Here is an 18,654-nt window from a genome sequence, read left to right as displayed (position 1 = left end):
TATGCCTGAAATTTTTAGACATTTTAAAGTATTGCTTCTTCCTATGGTTTCGTTTCTAGGCCGCACCGATGTTATTTTGATAGGAGGAGAAAGGTTAAGTTTATTCAAGAATATGAAATGGTGAAAGTACCCTAGGAAGGGTTCCTACTCCAGCTGCTTTCTGAAGGCAGCCTTAGACCTGGTCTGGAGAAGCACGGCGATCTATCACTCCAGCTGGCACGACCATGTATGGCCCGCAGTTATACCTCAGTATCTCCCAAGAGGATGAGGTAGATGCCCGAGGAGGGGGGGAGGGGGGTGCTTTTTGGGCTAGGCCATCGTCTGGGCATGCCCCAAAGATATACATACGCCTTTCGTATCTAAGAATTAACGTTGCCCATGGGGGCTGCCCTATGTGCTCTTCATTCACTTCAGAAAAGCTGTCGTATTTCTTTCTGGGCATGCCCCAAAGATATACATACGCCTTTCGTATCTAAGAATTAACGTTGCCCATGGGGGCTGCCCTATGTGCTCTTCATTCACTTCAGAAAAGCTGTCGTATTTCTTTCCCTCTCTCTCTTATCTAAGTTCAAAATCATAAAAGAAAGGCAGTTGCCGCACTATGGTACAGTACACCTCTCCCAAAGTCATAAGTCGTTAATTTGTGGCACTGCTGTTATGCTAGTTGAAAATAATTGGAAATCTTTATATATTATTGAAACAAGAATCTTTCTTCCTGGTTACAGAGCTGCAAGGACGAAAAAGGCATTGTCGCATGCATAGTCTCATTGGGATACCGTTTGCCGCCGTGAATAGCGAGTATCGATAATCCTCATAGCAACAATGTATTCAAAATGGCAGCCCCCATTGGAAAACAACGCTAACAACGCCTCGGCCAACCTCAGCGGCTGCGGCAGTTCTGCGGCTAACGATGAGAGTTCTAGGTATTAAAAAGCGCTTCTTGTGCCTGTAACGGTTGTAAGCCGCTTCACCCTCGTGAAAGTACCTTCTTGTTCGCATCATCATGAAGCTCAAGCAACTGAAAAGCATTCTGGATGGTGTTGACACTTTTGATACCCCGAACGTTCATTTGGAGCAGTACCCAACCCCACCGGATATTGCAGGTATAGTAATATTAAGAAATTCTTGGCTGCTAAGTCATGTGTGTGCGATTTTACAATTGAAGAGTTTTCTACCATTATGCCACAGGCCTTCTGCGCATGGAAGAACTGTGATTGTGCTTATAGTTTGGAATGAGAGGCAGCTGATGTACTAACTTGTGTTGATCTTTGTAGCTCATGTGATGCATCATGTGTTCAGCCAAGGAGAACTCGAAGGCAAGTTGGTGGCAGACCTTGGCTGTGGCACAGGAATACTCGGCATAGGCGCTGCGATTCTAAATGCAGGGTGAGTTTTTGCTTTGAACCTATATGATTGAAACTCATAAGCATCGGGAGTGAGTTTCCGTCAAAAAGAAGGAAAAAAACAAGCAGAAGATTAACGCAATTAAACCTAAAATAACGTGCGAAAGCATTAGTTTGGCATAGTTTATCTCGGTATATGGTAGAGGCTGTCGCTTGTCCTCCCGTGGGCTGCTGTTCACGCCGCTTGGTGAGGCATATCTCAGCCTCCAACAACTGCCGCGAAGGACCAGGCTAGCTTTTTGCCGCGAAGGACCAGGCTAGCTTTTACTTCAAAGCAGTCTGAATTCACCCGGCACTTCACGCGAGTCTACATGGTTAAACCACGTGACACGTACATCACTGCTGACAACACGTACGCACTTTTGGTGTAAAGAAACACAAAGGCAAGTTACTTTGAGACGGATGACGTCACACCGCCGACTAAACAATGCCTGGCCATTTCACCTGCCAACTACTACACATGCCAGAGGCAGACCTGTGAGGAGGGCTGTGATGTCAGCTTCCCAAGTTTCTAGGAGCTACGTAGACGTAAAGCCCTGCATTGCCCAAGCCAAACGAACATGCTTGCATGGCCTGAGGGCAGTGTGTCGGACTCAGGATGTGAAGGTCCGGGAAGAATTAATTCATTAATTCCGATTTCACCCTCCTGCCTCAATGCGAAAGCTCAAGTTGGCAGCACCTTTCTATTCGACCATGACTTGTGATATCACAGAAACTACCGACCAATCAGTTTCCGAGTATGTCACCTGCCAACTACGAGCTGCCTGAAGCGTCCTCAATGTCTGAGGCTTTGAAAATACTTCCTGTTTTTCTGATTTACCTCGGGAAGTAGCATTTTCACACTAAACTGGCTTCTGGTGTGGTGTGAAGCACACCAGATGCCATTTTCTTCAATGCCTCTGGTTTTCAGTGAAGCATTATCAGTGCAGCACATACAATGAGGAACGAGAGAAGACACAGACACGGTGCTAAACTTGAAATTGATGTTTATTGAGGCCCTGCTTCTGTTTAAATACAGTAGCGGACAGTCCCAAAAAATGGAAGAAAACACGCACACAAAATGACATAAAAGGCATGACCGGAACTCTGCACGCTTGGCAAGCTGTGAGCATTTCCTTATCGATGACTCAGAAAACGCATTTTTCTTTTCACACTGTGGCACTTACGCATTCATTTTGGTGGTTTTGAATTTCATAAGCTTTTATGATTTTTCTGTCTGTGTCTCCTCTCATCCCCATCTTATACACTGCACCAGTAATGTCTAACCAATATGCCCAACAAAGTATCTACTTTGTCTGGCACTTTTGTATTGTGTATGTATTTGAGCAGTAGTGAAGTTGGGGAAAAATTCAGTATCTTTCATTATCAATGAAATTTATTGGAAAGCTAACAGCGGAAGAGTACTGCATACTTATTTTATTTTATAACACTGTTGACACTAAGTCCAAACATGGTGGGCGCATAAGTTAGTGAAATTGCAAAAATGCAAGATTGCAGAAAAAAAGAAAACTCAAATATAGCACTAATTGTGTAGACTGCATGTGGCAATGTTTTAGTTACCTGATTCCAATTTGTTAATGTGCATGTAAAAAATGAAATTTTGTGTCTGTTTTACCAAATATAGTGGTTGGACTAATAGAGGTGTGATGCAGAGTTTGTCGAGTTGATAACGACGCTGAGTATAGTGATTGACGCAGTCCAAATTTGTTATCTAATATAAAAGAAAGAAATTGTTGCGTAAATGTTTTCTTCAACATTTAAGTCATTCAATTTCAATAATTTTACATTATGTTTGGTTTGCTTTGATTTATATCATTTAGCATCCAAGTGCGACTGAGGCTATGAGAGAAAGCATTGTTAGGGCATTGAATAATTTTGACTACCCAGGGTTGAATAATGCTGTGACATTGCAAAGCACACAGGCACCTCACATTTTTCCTCTATTGAAATGCGTCCACTGCAGCTGCAATCGAGCCCGGGTACTCCGTTTCAATAGTCGAGTGCCGTAACCACTGAGCCACCATGACAAAGATTTCTGTTAAAGTGATGGAGAAGTCTGTCTCTGCATATTTATTGAAGTTAAACTTAACATTTATTCTCTCTATTCTCTCTGGTTTTTTTATGTTAGGTTTAGTATATGCATGCATATTCAAGTTTAGGCCTTACCTGCTTAGACGAAGCATAACAAAGTTTTAATGGTTAGGAGAATGTTTTGGCTTATGTTTGAAGCAGTACAGTTTGTGAATTGCAGAAAAGCAAAGTATTTCTTATGTACAAGTTTTACTATAAATTACTCATTATGGTTACTCCTAGGTATTTGCAGTTAAGCACTTGTTCAAAAGGGAACAAGCCTGATTTATATGTATAGGAGTTGTATAAGTATGAAACTCTTTCCCGCATTGTTATTTTATTTGAAAGGTTTGCTACACTTCAAAGAAAAAAAGAAGCTTCTGCAAAATATGTGTGCAAGTTGCGCAGGGGGGCCTCTTCAGTCATAGAAAAAAAAAAAATCATATATTTCACAGCATTTTTTTTTAAATATTGGTGAAGGAGTTTTCTCGAACTGCAAAAGCTAAAGATGTTTGAAAATACCTCTTTGAAGTTTGAAATGTATGAATTAAGGTTGTTGTATTTTGCCACAGGTATGTCATCGGGTTTGACATCGATGCTGCCGCCTTAGAAGTGTGTGTTCAGAACTTTGTGGAGATGGAACTAGTATCTGTGGACACAGTCCAGTGTGACCTCACATTAGAGCCTGATGCAAGATGGAAAGCTATGTTTGATACTGTGGTAATGAACCCCCCATTTGGCACAAGGACAAAGGGTGAGTGATTGAATAATATTGTTTAAAAGCCTCCCTTTATTTTGTATTTTAGTACAATGCTATAGATATACCAGGAAGTTGCTGCTCTCAATGCAGGAAAATTAATGTTGCAACAAAGTGCTCAAGAATTTTATCTATATAAACTATTTTTATCATTAAGAAGCATACATTTGTAGGTTAGTTAGACCAAGTTATGTAGGGAACTTCATAGTCACCTCTTATTGTCCACTGTAATGTTTTAATGTGAATGTAAAAGGAGCTCCTTTGTGCACTTAACATGACTTGCAAAAATAGGGATACTACTATATTTTGAGTTACTATGTCTACACGACCTCACTGCCGTGGTTGAAAATGTACCATCTGCGGAATAATATATGTGAACCTGATGTTGAAAAACAAACAGGGTACTGATTAATGTTTTGTCAAATTTAGGACCACCTTGTTTGGGGCCGCTAGTCCATGCGTTAAATAAAAGTGATATAAATCAAGGCAGTGGCAACATTGAAAAGAAAGTTAGATGGTTGTTGTTTTATTTTTAGCAATGTCATAAACGATTCGCAAAATCTATTTACTCATTCTGCATTTTTCTTTTCACATCTTATCATGCATAAAATCAAAAACATGCATCAAACTATACCAGCTCTTATATGTAACATGTTTATCGTCAAAGATAACAATTTGTGTAGTATTCAGTGCGCATCAGTTTTCTTTCAGCTGCATGTTAAAACATAGGATAAATGGTAGGCCAGCATGCAGTTACCTATAACAATGATAAGCAGTTGAATTTATTCTTTTATATTTTTATGTGGTGCGAAGGACTGCATGGCTGATTTATCGTGAGGTCCTATTGTTTGTTGAAAACTGCTGACAGAATCAGCTGTAACATTCAGGATTTCCATTAAATAGTGGAATGTGTTCTTTAGGTCATTGTCCTGTGGGTCTTTGACCACTTTGTTCCATTAAAAAAGTACATTGATTTCTACCATGCCTATTTCGAGTTCTTTTCATTCACTTTCAATTCAACTTATTTCATCCTGCAGGTAGATTGATTGTTACTGGTCACATCACTTCTGGATTATATTAGTGCTGTGAAGGAGGTTGCATATTTAGCAATCACAGTGGCTTACATGATATGTCTGCCTGAGTTAGTGCAAACAATGGTATGGTATATTATGAAGACTTAAACGTTCCAAAATTACACATGGGCTATGAGCAACATCATAGTGTAGTGCTGTGGGTTAATTTAGTTCATTTGGAGCTCTTTATCTTCAATGTCTGCTAAGCACATGAGCATTCCTAAATTTTGCCTTTACCGAAGTATGGCTACGACACCCCAAGGTCCACATCTATATATTTAGGGCCACCTGCTCAGCGCCAGAGCCTTTGAGCCACTGTGGTGGATAATGCAAACAGTGCAACATGAGGAAAGAACAGCAGCTATGAATGTGGTACTTTGACTGGTGTCTGCTCTTAGGAGCTACGTTAGGAAGCAGATAAAGGACTAAAATCGTGCACACCTCCTGTACAGTAGTACACCACTTAAATGAACATCATTTAAACGAAGTATTCAGTTGTACAAATTTTCTTAAATACCCCACCAAAGCTACATTGAAAACTATGCAAATGTCCTTCATTTTAACGAAAATCAGCTTATTGTTCACGTCAGTTCTGCGAACATTTTCCGCGGCGCCAACTGGTGTCGCCCAGGCCATACTGAACACTTTAACAAGCACAACCCACAATTTCTGGTGCACATTTTTACACTGAGAACCACAATTCATTACCATGTGATGAAAAGTGGCCTTCAAGTAGGTATAAACTGAATTGGCTATTTAAATAAGCTCGTAGCCAGCCTAATTTATAGCTGGCTTGGCACGCTTAATTGACTCCACAGCTATAGCCAGCCATAAACAGAGCTTCACCCCCGTCAGGTCTTTTAGGTCCAAAAAGGCATACAAATCCATGCTGGTTAACCATGATCTGGTGAAGCAATGTTTTCGTTGCAGAAACTGAAGGCCTTTGCTGCCCACAGACCGTTGTGCCGAACAAGGTTCAAGAGAGCTTGGACACAGTGAATGAGTGCAAGACCCCTGCTGTCTTAAGTTCAAACGTGCTGCAAAAGTTTACTGCATTCTTCGATTGCAAATGAGTGCAGTGACAAATAAATGGGTTAAGCTATAATTTGAGCTTGCGATGTTTCTTTTAGCTAATAAAAACAAGCTTCCATGCGCTTACTTCGGTTCAGCGAACTTTCATGTTAACAAAGTTTTCCCAATGTCCATTGATGTTTGTTCAAGTGAAGTTTCACTGTATTTGGTAAAATATGCTGACCTCTTTTTAAAGAAGTATTCTCCAAAGCAACTGGAGTTAACTTCAGCCGGGACCAAATGGCCTGTGGCCATCACCAAACCTGATGTGATGACCAAACTTAATAATTAGCAGATAGGTCATAACTAACTTTTCACTGCGGTAGAGGAGAGAGCTAGGGTTATATGCATACCCTTGAAGTTAAAATAAGAGAACAACAAAACTCGATGAATGTAAAGCAGTCTTAAATCAAGGCACCACTGTGTACAAAGGGGATATTTCATTCATTTCTGGCAGAATTGTGCTTGTGCACATGAAATGCAAAGTCTAAGATGACAGTTGGCTCTCACCAAGTGAACTTCAGAAGGCAACTGTCAACCATTACTGAAGTTATATGTTCTCACTGCTGACTAGTGCCAGCTGCCTCTTACCAAATGTATGCCAGAAAGCAGGTAAGACGCCCGACTACTGTGCCGGAGTTCCCGGGTTCGAACCCGACCATGGCGGCTGAGTTTCGATGGAGGCGAAACGAAGTGGCGTCCGTGTGCTGTGCTATGTCAGCGCACGAAATTACTCAGCAGCCCTCCACTACGGCTCCCCTTTCTCTCTTTCCACTTTCACTCCCACCTTACTCCCCTCCCTTACGGCGTGGTTCAGGTGTCCTCGTAGCAAGTGTGACAGATACTGTGCCTTTCCCTTTCTGTGAACCAATTTAATTAATTAAAGCAGTGACCAACCATTGTGTTTAACATTCTCTCCCTCGAATAGCTCTTAACTTGGGGGATCAGATCTACAAGTTAACCAAGAAATATTCCTGCTGCATTAGAGAACTCAACACTGATATCGGAACATTGGCTTCGTCATATAGATGCGTGCTGCGCCTTTACAGCAGTCGTAGCTTAATCACTTGCCAAGGGAGATGAAGGTGTTGGATGAACCCATATGTGCTTGTCTGCTCTTTCACCTGAAGGTGGGCTTTTCACTAGCTGAACGAGCCCCAGATAATGTCAAACGTTTGAAAATAATGCTGTGTTTGAACTTGCTTTTAGGCATGAATCCTTAGAATGCAGACTGGGAGATCTGCCTCTTTGTTATACTCGGCAGCTAGTGAACATACGTGTAGGATGATGAAGTCCCGAAAATGGCCATAGACTAGAACAAAAGCAGCCAAACATGTAGCGGGCTTGTTATGCACTTCTATAGTGTTTTTTAAGAAGCTGGCAGACTCTCCTTACAATAAATGTGGATCGCATTCAATTTTAGCAGTGGGTACCCCGCAGGCTGTTGGATTCCATCAGACAACAATGAATGAGAAATTAAGCAAGCATGGGTTCCATTTCTCTTTGCCACTACTCACACTATGACTGATGTGCAAGTGCGTCATATGTGTATTACCCACGATCATAGTTTCTTTCTACACCTGTAACATTTTTCTAGCATATGAGTTCATTTTTTGTACCTGACAGTAAAAATTCAAGAACATTTTTGATTATCTTATGCTAGCATTCATGGCTAACCTGTATTTAAAAAGTGTGGTAATGCTGTTGTGCACTCTATGACATGACTTGATGAAACTGTGCAGCTTATCTCTACGTGGACTTCAATGCACCTGCATTTAAGAAATTCTTACTGCAATTTTGTTTTCATGTTCTATTTATTTAGGTCTTGACATGGTTTTCCTGAAGTCAGCACTCTTCATGTCATCAGGTTCTGTGTACAGTTTGCATAAAACTTCGACACGAGAAGTGAGTGTGTTTTCTTCATTTTATTGCACAGTTGCACAGGCAGAAAGTAAATGTGCCTCAAAATGTAAAGTCTTAATATTGTATGTGACTTTCTAGATTGAGTGCATCTTTTTTTAATGAAGCTTACATGCATTACTTCATTAAAATTGCACTTAAAATCTCTGTAACCAGGCAAAATTTGCTGTAGAGAGCTGACTGCTGAAACACTTAATGAAGTAATGCGGTTAATAAAATGAATGAAATTAACTACGCAATGGAAATACATCAGGCTCTGTAGGCAAACAGCGTAATATTACTGCTTAGAATTCATTGTAGATTTCTCTCACCTTTAGTGTGCCGATCTAAATATTTTGCTAGTGGCTCTCTAAAGCCTCTCTCAGAAGCCTCACTTTGAGTTTGAAGTAGAATGGAACACTTTATGGCCACGAGTGGGTTTCAATCCAACAGCAGCATGATTGCCTGGCTACTGCATTAGACTACTACACCGTCATCACAGCTGAACATCTCATACGTTTAACTGCCAATTTCTCGTTCTGTTCTTTGGATGTCATTATCTTCAGCAACTTCCATCTGTGCGCATCCAGAGGGCGCCATTATTGCATTTCCCTCGTAAAATGTATTAGGCAGCCCGAAAATGTCATAGTGCGCTACCACTAAAGCCCCCAATCACCAGTTTCACCGTTCTTTGTCTCAAGCCTGCTGAACCTTAAAAATTGAGCCTCTAACCAGAACTTAAGGAAAACCGAATGTGCTAATGCACCCAAGTTGTCCCTAATTTTTTTTAATGTTATGGTGATGACCAGCAGGAGGACAGGGATGTTAAAGGTGTATATAGAGGTCATTTTTGGTTGTGTATTTTCTTGATAGAAGTGATTAATATACATAGACTACCACATGCTATTTGCACCTGTTTCTGGTTTGATTATGACAGCTAAGCAATTGCTATTATCCTGAATTTAGGACGGGATCATGTGAGGGCTAAAGAAAACCACAATATAATCACTTTTTCTTCATTTAAACCTACCCTGTTTTAAGAAGTGGAATCACATGATTGAGGAGGAAGCAGTGATTATGTTGCATTTATGTTGTATACATGCATCAGTATGCATTGTAATTTGTTCAGAGATTATTAAAAGGGCTCAAGAAAAGGCTAAAAGCATTAAGCTGGAAGTAATCAGGCATTGTAAGCATGGCTGATCCAGAAATAAAGAAGCAATAAAGACCATACCTGTGCTGTTGAAGTAAAGCTGACAAAGGTGATAATGCATTTTTTTAAGTGTTAAAACTTCAATAGAGTGCCACCTTTTTTCTTTCTTTTTTTTATAAGCCTGAAGAAAACAGAGGTGCAAGCATTTTATTCACATAATGCTGTTTTGCATGTTTGTGAGCAACTGTTAAAGCAGCGTCCCACACAATTTCCTGCTCCAATGTTTTCCAGCACATTAAAGGGCTGCTGTCCAGGCAGGGTATGACTTTTTAAGCAAAGGAGCCCAATGCTTCGATCAGGTACCGGAGATAGTCTGTGCAAAATGCTACAGCGTTATGTGCGCCGCGAAGCAGCAAAAATACAAATCAAAGCTCTCTCATCCTCCCCTTCAGTAAACCAGTCTCCCCGTTCTCTATGAGCCACTAGGCTTACGTCGGAGTAGCAACGACATCCAATTCGTCCTTCTCGCTGACTGACGGGTGAAGGATGGATGTACAGTCGACGTCACCCTTGTGTAGAGGGCTCAGGCAGTGCTCACCCCGCAATAAAAACTGAAATTAAAAATCAGCCCACGATTTGCGGACGAAGTGCTCATGCCCATCTTCTTCACATGTCTGTGCAGATCTACTTCCGTACAAGCATTGCCTGTAAAAAGTAGAAACTGCAACGAGGTATCGCTTTTTATGCAGGGAAGTGTGCCAATCGAGCGCTCTACACAAGGTTGATGTCGTCTGTACATGACTAATTGTGTGCGCCGCTCGATGCGCACTTTGTCCTCACCACGGCTGGACTGAATGCAATGAATGCAGCGGCGCACGCTGCCTCGCCCGTTTCGTTTTCGTGCACGCAGAGTGCCACGCCCCACCTCCCACCAAACGTGAAAGAGGAAGGGGAATTTGGCTTGCGGAGGCGAGATGACCGGGCAGGAAAGTGAAAAACCTTTGCGAAGGAATGGGAGGAGAGAAACACGACAGAATCGGGTGATTATGGTGGCTGTAACTGTGTTATTGGTTTGGTTTGGTAAGGTCCGTATAACCCGTGCTATGATCTTTCCAGTTGTGATGTATGGATGCGAGAGTTGGACTGTGAAAAAGGCTGACCGCCGAAGAATTGACGCTTTTGAATTGTGGTGCTGGCGAAGACTCTTAAGAGTTCTTTGGACTGCCAGAAGATCAAATCAGTCGATATTGTCGACCATAAACCCTGACTGCTCATTGGAGGGTCAAATTCTAAAGTTAAAGCTCAGCTACTTTGGTCATCTGATGAGAAGAGAGGAGTCGCTGGAGAAAGATTTGATGTTGGGAAGGGTTGAGGGTCGCCGGAGAAGGGGTAGGCAGCGAACGCGATGGTTAGATGGCATTCTCGAGGCATTGCAGATGAAGCTATGTGATGTTAAGAAGATAGTGAGAGACCGGAAAGCGTGGTGTGACATGGTCCATAGGATCACGAAGAGTCGGACACGACTGAACGCCTGAACTGAACTGAACTGTGTTATTAGTTACTCTTTTCAAAAACATTTTTTCGGTCTTGCGTTCTGAGGCGAAGCCTCACAGTCACGGAGGAAGAAAATGTTTTAGACTGGAGGGTGGACAGTGGCCCTCTAACCGTATGTGTACAAATGGAAGTTCTCTGTAGCCTTCCAGCATAGTGCAGGTTTGGTACGTCTAGGCAGAATTAATGTGTCTGCACTCTTGTTATGGTTTTCTGCTGTATCTGTGTTCATAGTAGTCTGTATTTGCTTGAATGCTCAAGCCTACTTAAAGCTACTTCTTTAGTAGTTTGCATTTGGATCAGCTGTTGGGATGAAGAAAAATTACTCAGGCTAACCACATGCAGGTGCTCCTATGCTAGGCTTTCTGCCCACTTGTGAACCAACATCACCAACTTTTTCCTTGCATTCTTGCTGTGTTTGCGAGTTGATGATTGTTTCTTTTGGTTCTCTTTACAACAGTCCTTACTTATGACGCCAGTTTGAACTGATGCTTTTTCACTTCGTGCTTTTTCCTTTATGGGCTAATGTTAAAAGCCTGATTAAAGAAAAAATGCAGCATCTAGCAGTGTTGATAGGGATATTACTCATTGGGTGACAGGGAAGAAATTAAATGAACAAAAGAAATGCATGCCCCTTGAGAGATCTGAATCCGTGGCTGCACCAGCAAATCAGCTTTGCTGGCTGTAGAACACTGTGCTATCACTGCAGCTTATTGTGTTGAGACTTGAGTGTTATCATCATCAGCTTCAATTCATTTGCGAGTCAGTCTAAAATAAAATGCATGCAGGCACTTGTACGTGCAAGCACAAGTTCAAATTCATGGCCAGTTCAGGGGCAACAAAAAGGCGCAAGTAAGCACCACCTGACGATCATGCTGCCAGCCACTAGGAATGGCAGAGATTTGAACCAAGAACTGCCTTCATGAATAGAATGAATGAACTCATTTTGAAGACCTTATGTCGTCGCATGGGTGATGGCAATTAAGTGACCTTCCAGTTTTTATCAAGTCATCAGAAGCAGTGTTGTCGAGGTGACTGTGTTTTATTTGTATACTGCTTTATGTTCATTATCACTGTAATATACCTAATTACACATATTTTACCTTTGCAGCATATTGTGAAGAAAGCTGAAGAGTGGGGTGTTGACTGCAGGGTTGTGGCTGAGCTCCGTTATAACATTGATCGACTGTATACATTTCACAAACGGGACTCAGCAGATGTTGCTGTTGACTTTGTGCACTTTTCACACCGTAGGTTACCTAGAAAACAATAAACCAATCACGTTCTCATCAACCGACTGGTGGTCGTCACACATCTGTACCATTTCAGCACACAGGTACTGTGAAGAACAGTTTATATGCAAAGGTTTACAAGTATGAAGACGTGGTTCTAGGTCACATATGTACTGGTGTAAACAGTCTGTAAAAGAAGACTCGAGGATAAAACTGACAAAGAGCAAAGCATTTTTTTGCATGTGCAATTTTAAAGGACCTTGTTTTATATCGAACATGTATAAGAAAGGTTACAAACCACATTGCTGTGCTTTTAGTGTTCAAAAGCAAAACAGTGCAGAACACTTTTACTTGATAAAGTTATGAATCTAAAGAACTAAATCTAGCTGCTGCTGCAGTGTTTTGCAGCACCGGCATGCATTCAAGAATATTCTAGCAGTAAAAGCACTGCACCAAATCTACTTTTGTAAAACTGGCAAAATAAAATAGCTAGGCAACTGAGACATATCAAAGTAAATGAAAATGTTCAGGTCAGACTTATTTTGACCCCTTTTTCTTTGGCTTCAGAAACAAGAGGTTCAGCAAACAAGATGGAAACAGATATGTAAAACAATTGTGTGGGACTAATAATATTTGTACTTGGCGGCATTCATGAGTTCATGATGTACATTCGTTATAAACTCAGATGAAGTCTCTGTGAAGGCTCTCGGGAATAGAGGTAAGAAATCAACACACGTGGGGGCGGCACTTGTAACACTGAAAAAAAGACAACACGTATAAGCATTAAAATTAAAAATAAAACGCAACGAAACACGCAAATAACACGCAATGAACAAAAAGACAATCTACAAGGGAAAAGCAAAGGTCCACTCTTATGTTCGTGTCTGGGGTGGTGGTGTGTCTGACAAAGTGGTGTGGCTGGGCGGTGATAGAGTCGGTGGCTCTGGGCGCGTCCCAAATTGATGGGTCGGGTCAATGGCCGCTCTACAGCAGGCCTCAGCGCTGCAGCCGGGATCCGACAGCTGTGCGTCTCATACGCATACTTCAAATGGCTGGAGCAGCTTCTGGTGGAGACGCGGGCATCTTGCATTCGGTCATCCGGCTGGTGGCCGCATCATCACAAGGTCCAAGTCCAAGTCCAAGTCCAGCTGTGCCTGAGTTTCGTAGCTCATGTCGATGCATCTGGAGACAGGATAGAGGTTGATTCGTGTCTGGAATCCTGGACGTGTGCGGTGGACCCAAGCCTCTGGTCGCCAGCAGAACCTTCTGTCGTCGAGGGCGATCCGGGTCTGTAATCCCAGATGTCTGTGGCAGAAGCCCAACCGAGAGACCTCTCTCCTACTGCTCCCTTCGTGTCCTCCCTTTTGATTGGTCGCTCTGACTGCTTTCTCCACTTGGCACTTTCTCGAAGCGCCATGCATTTGTTGCTTTCTTTTCTGTGTCATCTTTGGCTTGCTACTTGTGTGGTGCTTGCTGCTCACAGTCTCACTGAAGGTATGTGCAAAAACAGAATATTTTAATTTCTCACTGAACTTCATGAGCCTAAATCTTTCATCTGTGCTGCAACAATTGATTTGAATTGAATTGAATTGAACAATTGAAGCCTAAGGGGATGTGTGTCAGAACGAAACATCTTTGTTAATGTTAGGGCCAGGTGGCCGGAAATCTCACATTTGGTCGATTTTTAGGAGCTGTTTTCAAATCTAGTGTTAATGCCTACCTATTGAGTTTGGATGAATTTTTGCAAGTCATGTATTTGAAATATAAGAGTGTTTTTATGCACCTATTTGACATCAATCTATCGCAAAGCAGTGAGCAATATACCATTTCCTTCATGGTAATGGACTGTACTTAATGAGGATAGGGTTCTGTCTATAATTTTTTTGAAAGTTTAAAAAAATATATTACTCTTTAAGTTGCTTCTTATTAGTAGAACTACAATGCTTTGGCTATTATATCTGATTCACAGCAACAAATCGCTATCAAAAATAGCATTGCTGTATTTTGCAGATACTAAAGAACTTCTGTGCAAAATTTCATCATGATACAACATTTAATGGTAAAGTAATGTCCTGTGAAAGCAGTAAGGTTGCTTGAAAATAAGAAACAAGGAAAAGAGGGTTTTGAAATTTCAACAAACATTTAATAAATGAATGTGACACTTTTTTTAGCTGCAAAGTTTCCTTAGAATTCTTCTGCAGTGTATGTAGGTCTCTCATATTGCCTCTAAAAGAGTCCTCGGTGCAAGCTTTCTTCGCCATGTGGCGATGATTAGACTTGGCCTCAGCAGTTTCTTTACCAGACATCCTTGTGACTCTCAGACTGTCACGCGCATTACCTTATAAAATAGTTCCCAAGAGGGCAGGGTACCTAGCTTCTCCAAAGCGTGTTCAAAGCATGTGTGTCCCTGATTGAACCACAGCGCGGCAGCCCGACAACACTCAATACAGCCAATGGTGGCGGCAGTTTCGAGAGTGGTGGTGCATCTTTTGAGGACCGAAAAAAAAACTTGCTTTTAATTTCGTTTTGAAAACTGCTGGAGGACTCGCAAAATGCAAAAAACTCATTCTACCTACATGAAACACCACAAAGGGGTAGACTGCGTATTTGAAATTCGTAGACGTCATAAATGCAGCTCAGTTCTTCCCGTTGGTTCGTCACCTAGCATGCTCACATCGCAGATTTTTATCTTTTGTCATCTACATTCAAAGCCGGGATGGGTGCACGGGCATGAAAAAGGGGTTAAAGACAAAACAGCAAAAAAAAAAATGCAAGCTTTTTGTAAATCGCCGTTTCTTTCATGTGCATCTCCTCTTAAATGTTTTTTTGTTATTCTAGCATGACAGTCAGGTTTGTGTGTGTTTTCCATCTTCGTTTTCTAGTATAAATATCCTTGTGAAAAATGCATGGAAGCTGTTTTGTAAGTACAGGGAATCCGGTCTGTAAGTAAAGTTCCTAAACAACAGCCCTGCCGTGGTGGTGCAGTGGTTAGGGCGCTCGACTACTGTACCCAAGGATGCGAGATCGAGTCCCGCTCACGAGCTCGCCACCAATGCTCGAATCGGCGCTCTGTGACATCAACGGCATCCCGAACTGGGTGCTCATCCGGCTGGTGAAAACCCGGTGTCGTCGTCAGCGCCTCCTGCGAACTCGGTGGTGCTGTTGTGGCTGTAGGAAGAAGGAAAAGAAAACGCACGGGCCTGCTACTGGCTCTGCAGCTGAGCCACCTCTGCTGCCTCGTGCGGACAGAAGAAAGAAAAAGAAGCGGGAGAGAAAGGCGCGCGCCGCAACAGCCGTCGTCCGCCACCTAAACGGTGGCGGGTGCAATGACGGCCTACAACAGATAAATTTCGGTGGCTGGCTAGCCCCCGACGCAAGCGGCGTTGACCTACTGTCCCAACCCCGTAGGGCCAGGAACAGCCACCCTTCACCTCCTCCCAATACATCTGCGGTGCTGCTCGACCTCCGGTGGGTCGCCTGTCGGGCCTCGGATCGAAAATTGTACGGCGGGGACACTCCAGGGCGACGTGAGCGATGGTTTCCTCAGCCAATAGGAGAAGTTGGGTCAAGAGTGTACGTGTTCGAAGGACACCGTTACGGGCCTCGCTCAGCAAGCAGTCCGCTGCCTCTGATGTCATATATGCATGGTCTCCTTGATTCTCGTTTTGCTTTCGCAGTACAGCGACAGTGCAAGTTTTTGGTGGGCTGAGCTCTGCCTCCTTCTTAGCTCTATTTCGCGCACGTGTTCTCGCATCTGTCATCTCTAGCCTGGCTGAGGACTCTGAGCCGGGCCGCCTCTACCTTTTATAGCCATCCGCGAGCTGTTTTGTGCTTCGCGCCCACTTGGTGTTCACGCACCGAAGGTGTATGTATTTGTAGACCTGTCTTGCTCAGCGACTGTACGGCATCGCACTTAATTGTTTCTCATACACGAACTTCGCCACCGTCTCTTGCGCCTCGAAAGAGGACCACCCCAGATCCTCCTACACCGCCTTCAATCGGGATGCAGCCATTTGATGTCAGTGCCGTGTGCCCAGCCTCTCTTTGGGCATAAGACACGGAGAGAGTGACCGAAGGTTTCCAGTCTTGCTCAACGACCGTCCGGCATCGCACTCAGTGGTTTCTTATACGCGAGCTTCGACACCGCCTCTCACGCATCGAAAGAGGACCACCCCAGTTCCCCTTACACCGCTTCATTCGGCACGCAGCGGTTTAAATTCAGTGCACCATGTGCCCAGCCTCCCTTTGGCGAGTCTCTGACGCTAGGCCTATTGACGATGGCAGGCAGGTACGACAGTGGCCGAAGGTTTCCTGTCTTGCTCAACGACCGTCCGGCATCGCACTCGGTAGTTTCTTATACGCGAGCTTCGACATCGACTCTCGCGTTCCGTATGCGAACCAATCCAGATCTCCCTACACCGTCTCATTCTGGACGCAGCCGTATGAGTTCAGTGCCGTGCGCACAGCCTCCCTTTGGCGAGTCTCCAGCGCTTGGTGGGTCGACGATGACAGGCAAATGAAAAGGGGCCAAAGGTCAAGCCCGGGACTGCCACTGACTTGCATAGCGTTCGTTTCGTGTTACATGTCTCGGTTGCCTATATAGAGCCGCAATGAAGCCACGAGTATTACCGACGCTTGAATGGGAGGAACGCACAAGCGTGATGGTATCCTTTGTGCGTGAGACGACTGCCCTAAACTCTCGCCACTACTCTCGCATGCTTCGATGGGACGCCTCTCTCCCCCTCCACATGTGCCTGCTGGCTTCCTACTGCTGCCGACGAATGGCTTTTGGTACCGTGAAATGGCAACATTGCAATGACGATCTAGTAAAGCGCTTTATTATACAGTGACCAGCGATGATTATGGGAAAATTCACTCGTTGGATGATGAGGAGGAAATTAAAAATAAAATAATCCATACTTATGGGGGATCCGAGACCACGACAGCGAGAACAGATCAGTTTCGCTGGCTGTAGAACGCAACGCCATCAGTGCAGCCTAACATCTAGCATAGGAAAGTGCCAGCTTATCGTGATGTGCCTTTGATGTTTGCCCATGCGCAAGTCAGTCTACAATTGGATGCATGCAGGTGATGGTGGTGAAAATCCTTTATTATTACGAAGACCAGTCCGCAGCAGTGGGAGGTTGTTTTGCCCAACACCAATCCGGAAGTCAAACTTCAGTTGGGGACCTGGGCAGAGGCAGTCGCGACTAGGCACGCCTGCCGACCTGTGAGAACCAGACCTTTGCAGGTCATTAGTTGTTCGAAACTTTAAGCCCTCTAAGGAGCACAGCAGGGTTAGCAGAGCCTCTTCCAAACGCACACCCCTGAGAGAGCCGGGCGCCGGGCCGGGGGACGCTTGTACCCATTTTACCGGTGGGTGTCCGGCGGTGGGTTTCGAAGCGCTGGCCTTGTGGTAGAGCATCCGCCTCGCATTCGGGAGGTACCGGGTTCGATCCCTGGTGCCGCCGGTTACCCACCGGTTTTTAAATGGGTACAAGCTTTCCCCCGGCCTGGTGCTCGGCTCTTCTGGGCTGAAATGCTTGGGAAAAGGGGTCACGGCCCAAATAGTTGCGCCGATGTGGCAGTGATTCGTTCCGCCATCGGACAACAATAAGTCCGCCTTGCGCGGCAACAGCCCATTATGTGGCCCTTTTTTTACCGAAGCGGTGGCCTTGTGGTAGAGCATCCGCCTCGCATTCGGGAGGTACCGGGTTCGATCCCTGGTGCCGCCGGGTACCCACCGGTTATAAAATGGGTACAAGCTATCCCCCGGCCTGGTGCTCGGCTCTTCTGGGGTGAAATGCTTGGGAAAAGGGGTCACGGCCCAAATAGTTGCGCCGATGTGGCAGTGATTCGTTCCGCCATCGGACAACAATAAGTCCGCCTTGCGCGGCAACAGCCCATTATGTGGCCCTTTTTTTATTCGGCACGGCCTTTGCAGGCCATGGTTGTTCGAAACTAAGCCCCCGAAGGGGCACAGCAGGGTTAGCAGAGCCTCTTCCAAACGCACACCCCTAAAGGAGCCGGGCGCCGGGCCGGGGGACGCTTGTACCCAATTTTACCGGTGGGTGTCCGGCGGCGGGTTTCGAACTGACCACCTCCCGCAGCCGAGACGGGCGCCCAAACCACTCGGAAGTACCTTTGCAAGACAAACACAACCACCTTTGCAGGCTGCGAGGTTCGAAACTGGGTTTGGGCCCACTGCGGAGGAGGGGCGCGCAGCGGGGTTTACGGAGCTTCTCCCAAACGCACACCCCTGTAAAAGCCGAGCACCAGGCCGGGGGACGCTTGTACCCATTTTTACCGGTGGGTGTCCGGCGGTGGGTTTCGAACTGACCACCTCCCGCAGCCGAGACGGGCGCTCTAACCACTGATCTCGAGCCGGGCATCCTGAAGAGTGAAGTTGAATGGGCCTTAGCCAGCCTTGCTAAGAACAAAGCTA

General features: G+C 44.4%; 1 protein-coding gene across 3 annotated transcripts; it reads left to right on the top strand.

The window, feature by feature from the left end:
* Positions 1–827: 827 nt before the first annotated feature.
* On the top strand, positions 828–12,270 carry Mettl5 (Methyltransferase like 5). 3 transcript variants are annotated; one of them, XR_014704987.1, is made up of 6 exons: positions 828–1,103; positions 1,275–1,386; positions 4,046–4,227; positions 8,197–8,279; positions 11,766–12,008; positions 12,089–12,270. XR_014704987.1 is itself a non-coding variant. In XM_084593855.1 (5 exons), the coding sequence occupies exons 1-5, from the start codon at positions 1,004–1,006 to the stop codon at positions 12,248–12,250; spliced, it is 639 nt and encodes a 212-aa protein (XP_084449981.1). In that variant the 5' UTR covers positions 830–1,003; the 3' UTR covers positions 12,251–12,270. The 3 variants fall into 3 exon arrangements, 2 of the variants coding, with proteins under 2 accessions (XP_084449982.1, XP_084449981.1); XM_084593855.1 differs by lacking the exon at positions 11,766–12,008 and having other exon boundaries at positions 830–1,103; XM_084593856.1 differs by lacking the exons at positions 8,197–8,279; positions 11,766–12,008; positions 12,089–12,270 and adding an exon at positions 6,234–8,187 and having other exon boundaries at positions 829–1,103.
* Positions 12,271–18,654: the final 6,384 nt, after the last annotated feature.

Source organism: Amblyomma maculatum, chromosome 2, assembly GCF_055883805.1.
Source record: "Amblyomma maculatum isolate TAMU_Amacu chromosome 2, ASM5588380v1, whole genome shotgun sequence".
In the NCBI taxonomy this organism is placed as follows: domain Eukaryota; kingdom Metazoa; phylum Arthropoda; class Arachnida; order Ixodida; family Ixodidae; genus Amblyomma; species Amblyomma maculatum.
The sequence above is the reverse complement of the archived record's forward strand: the minus strand, read 5'-3'. Positions and strand labels throughout refer to the sequence as shown.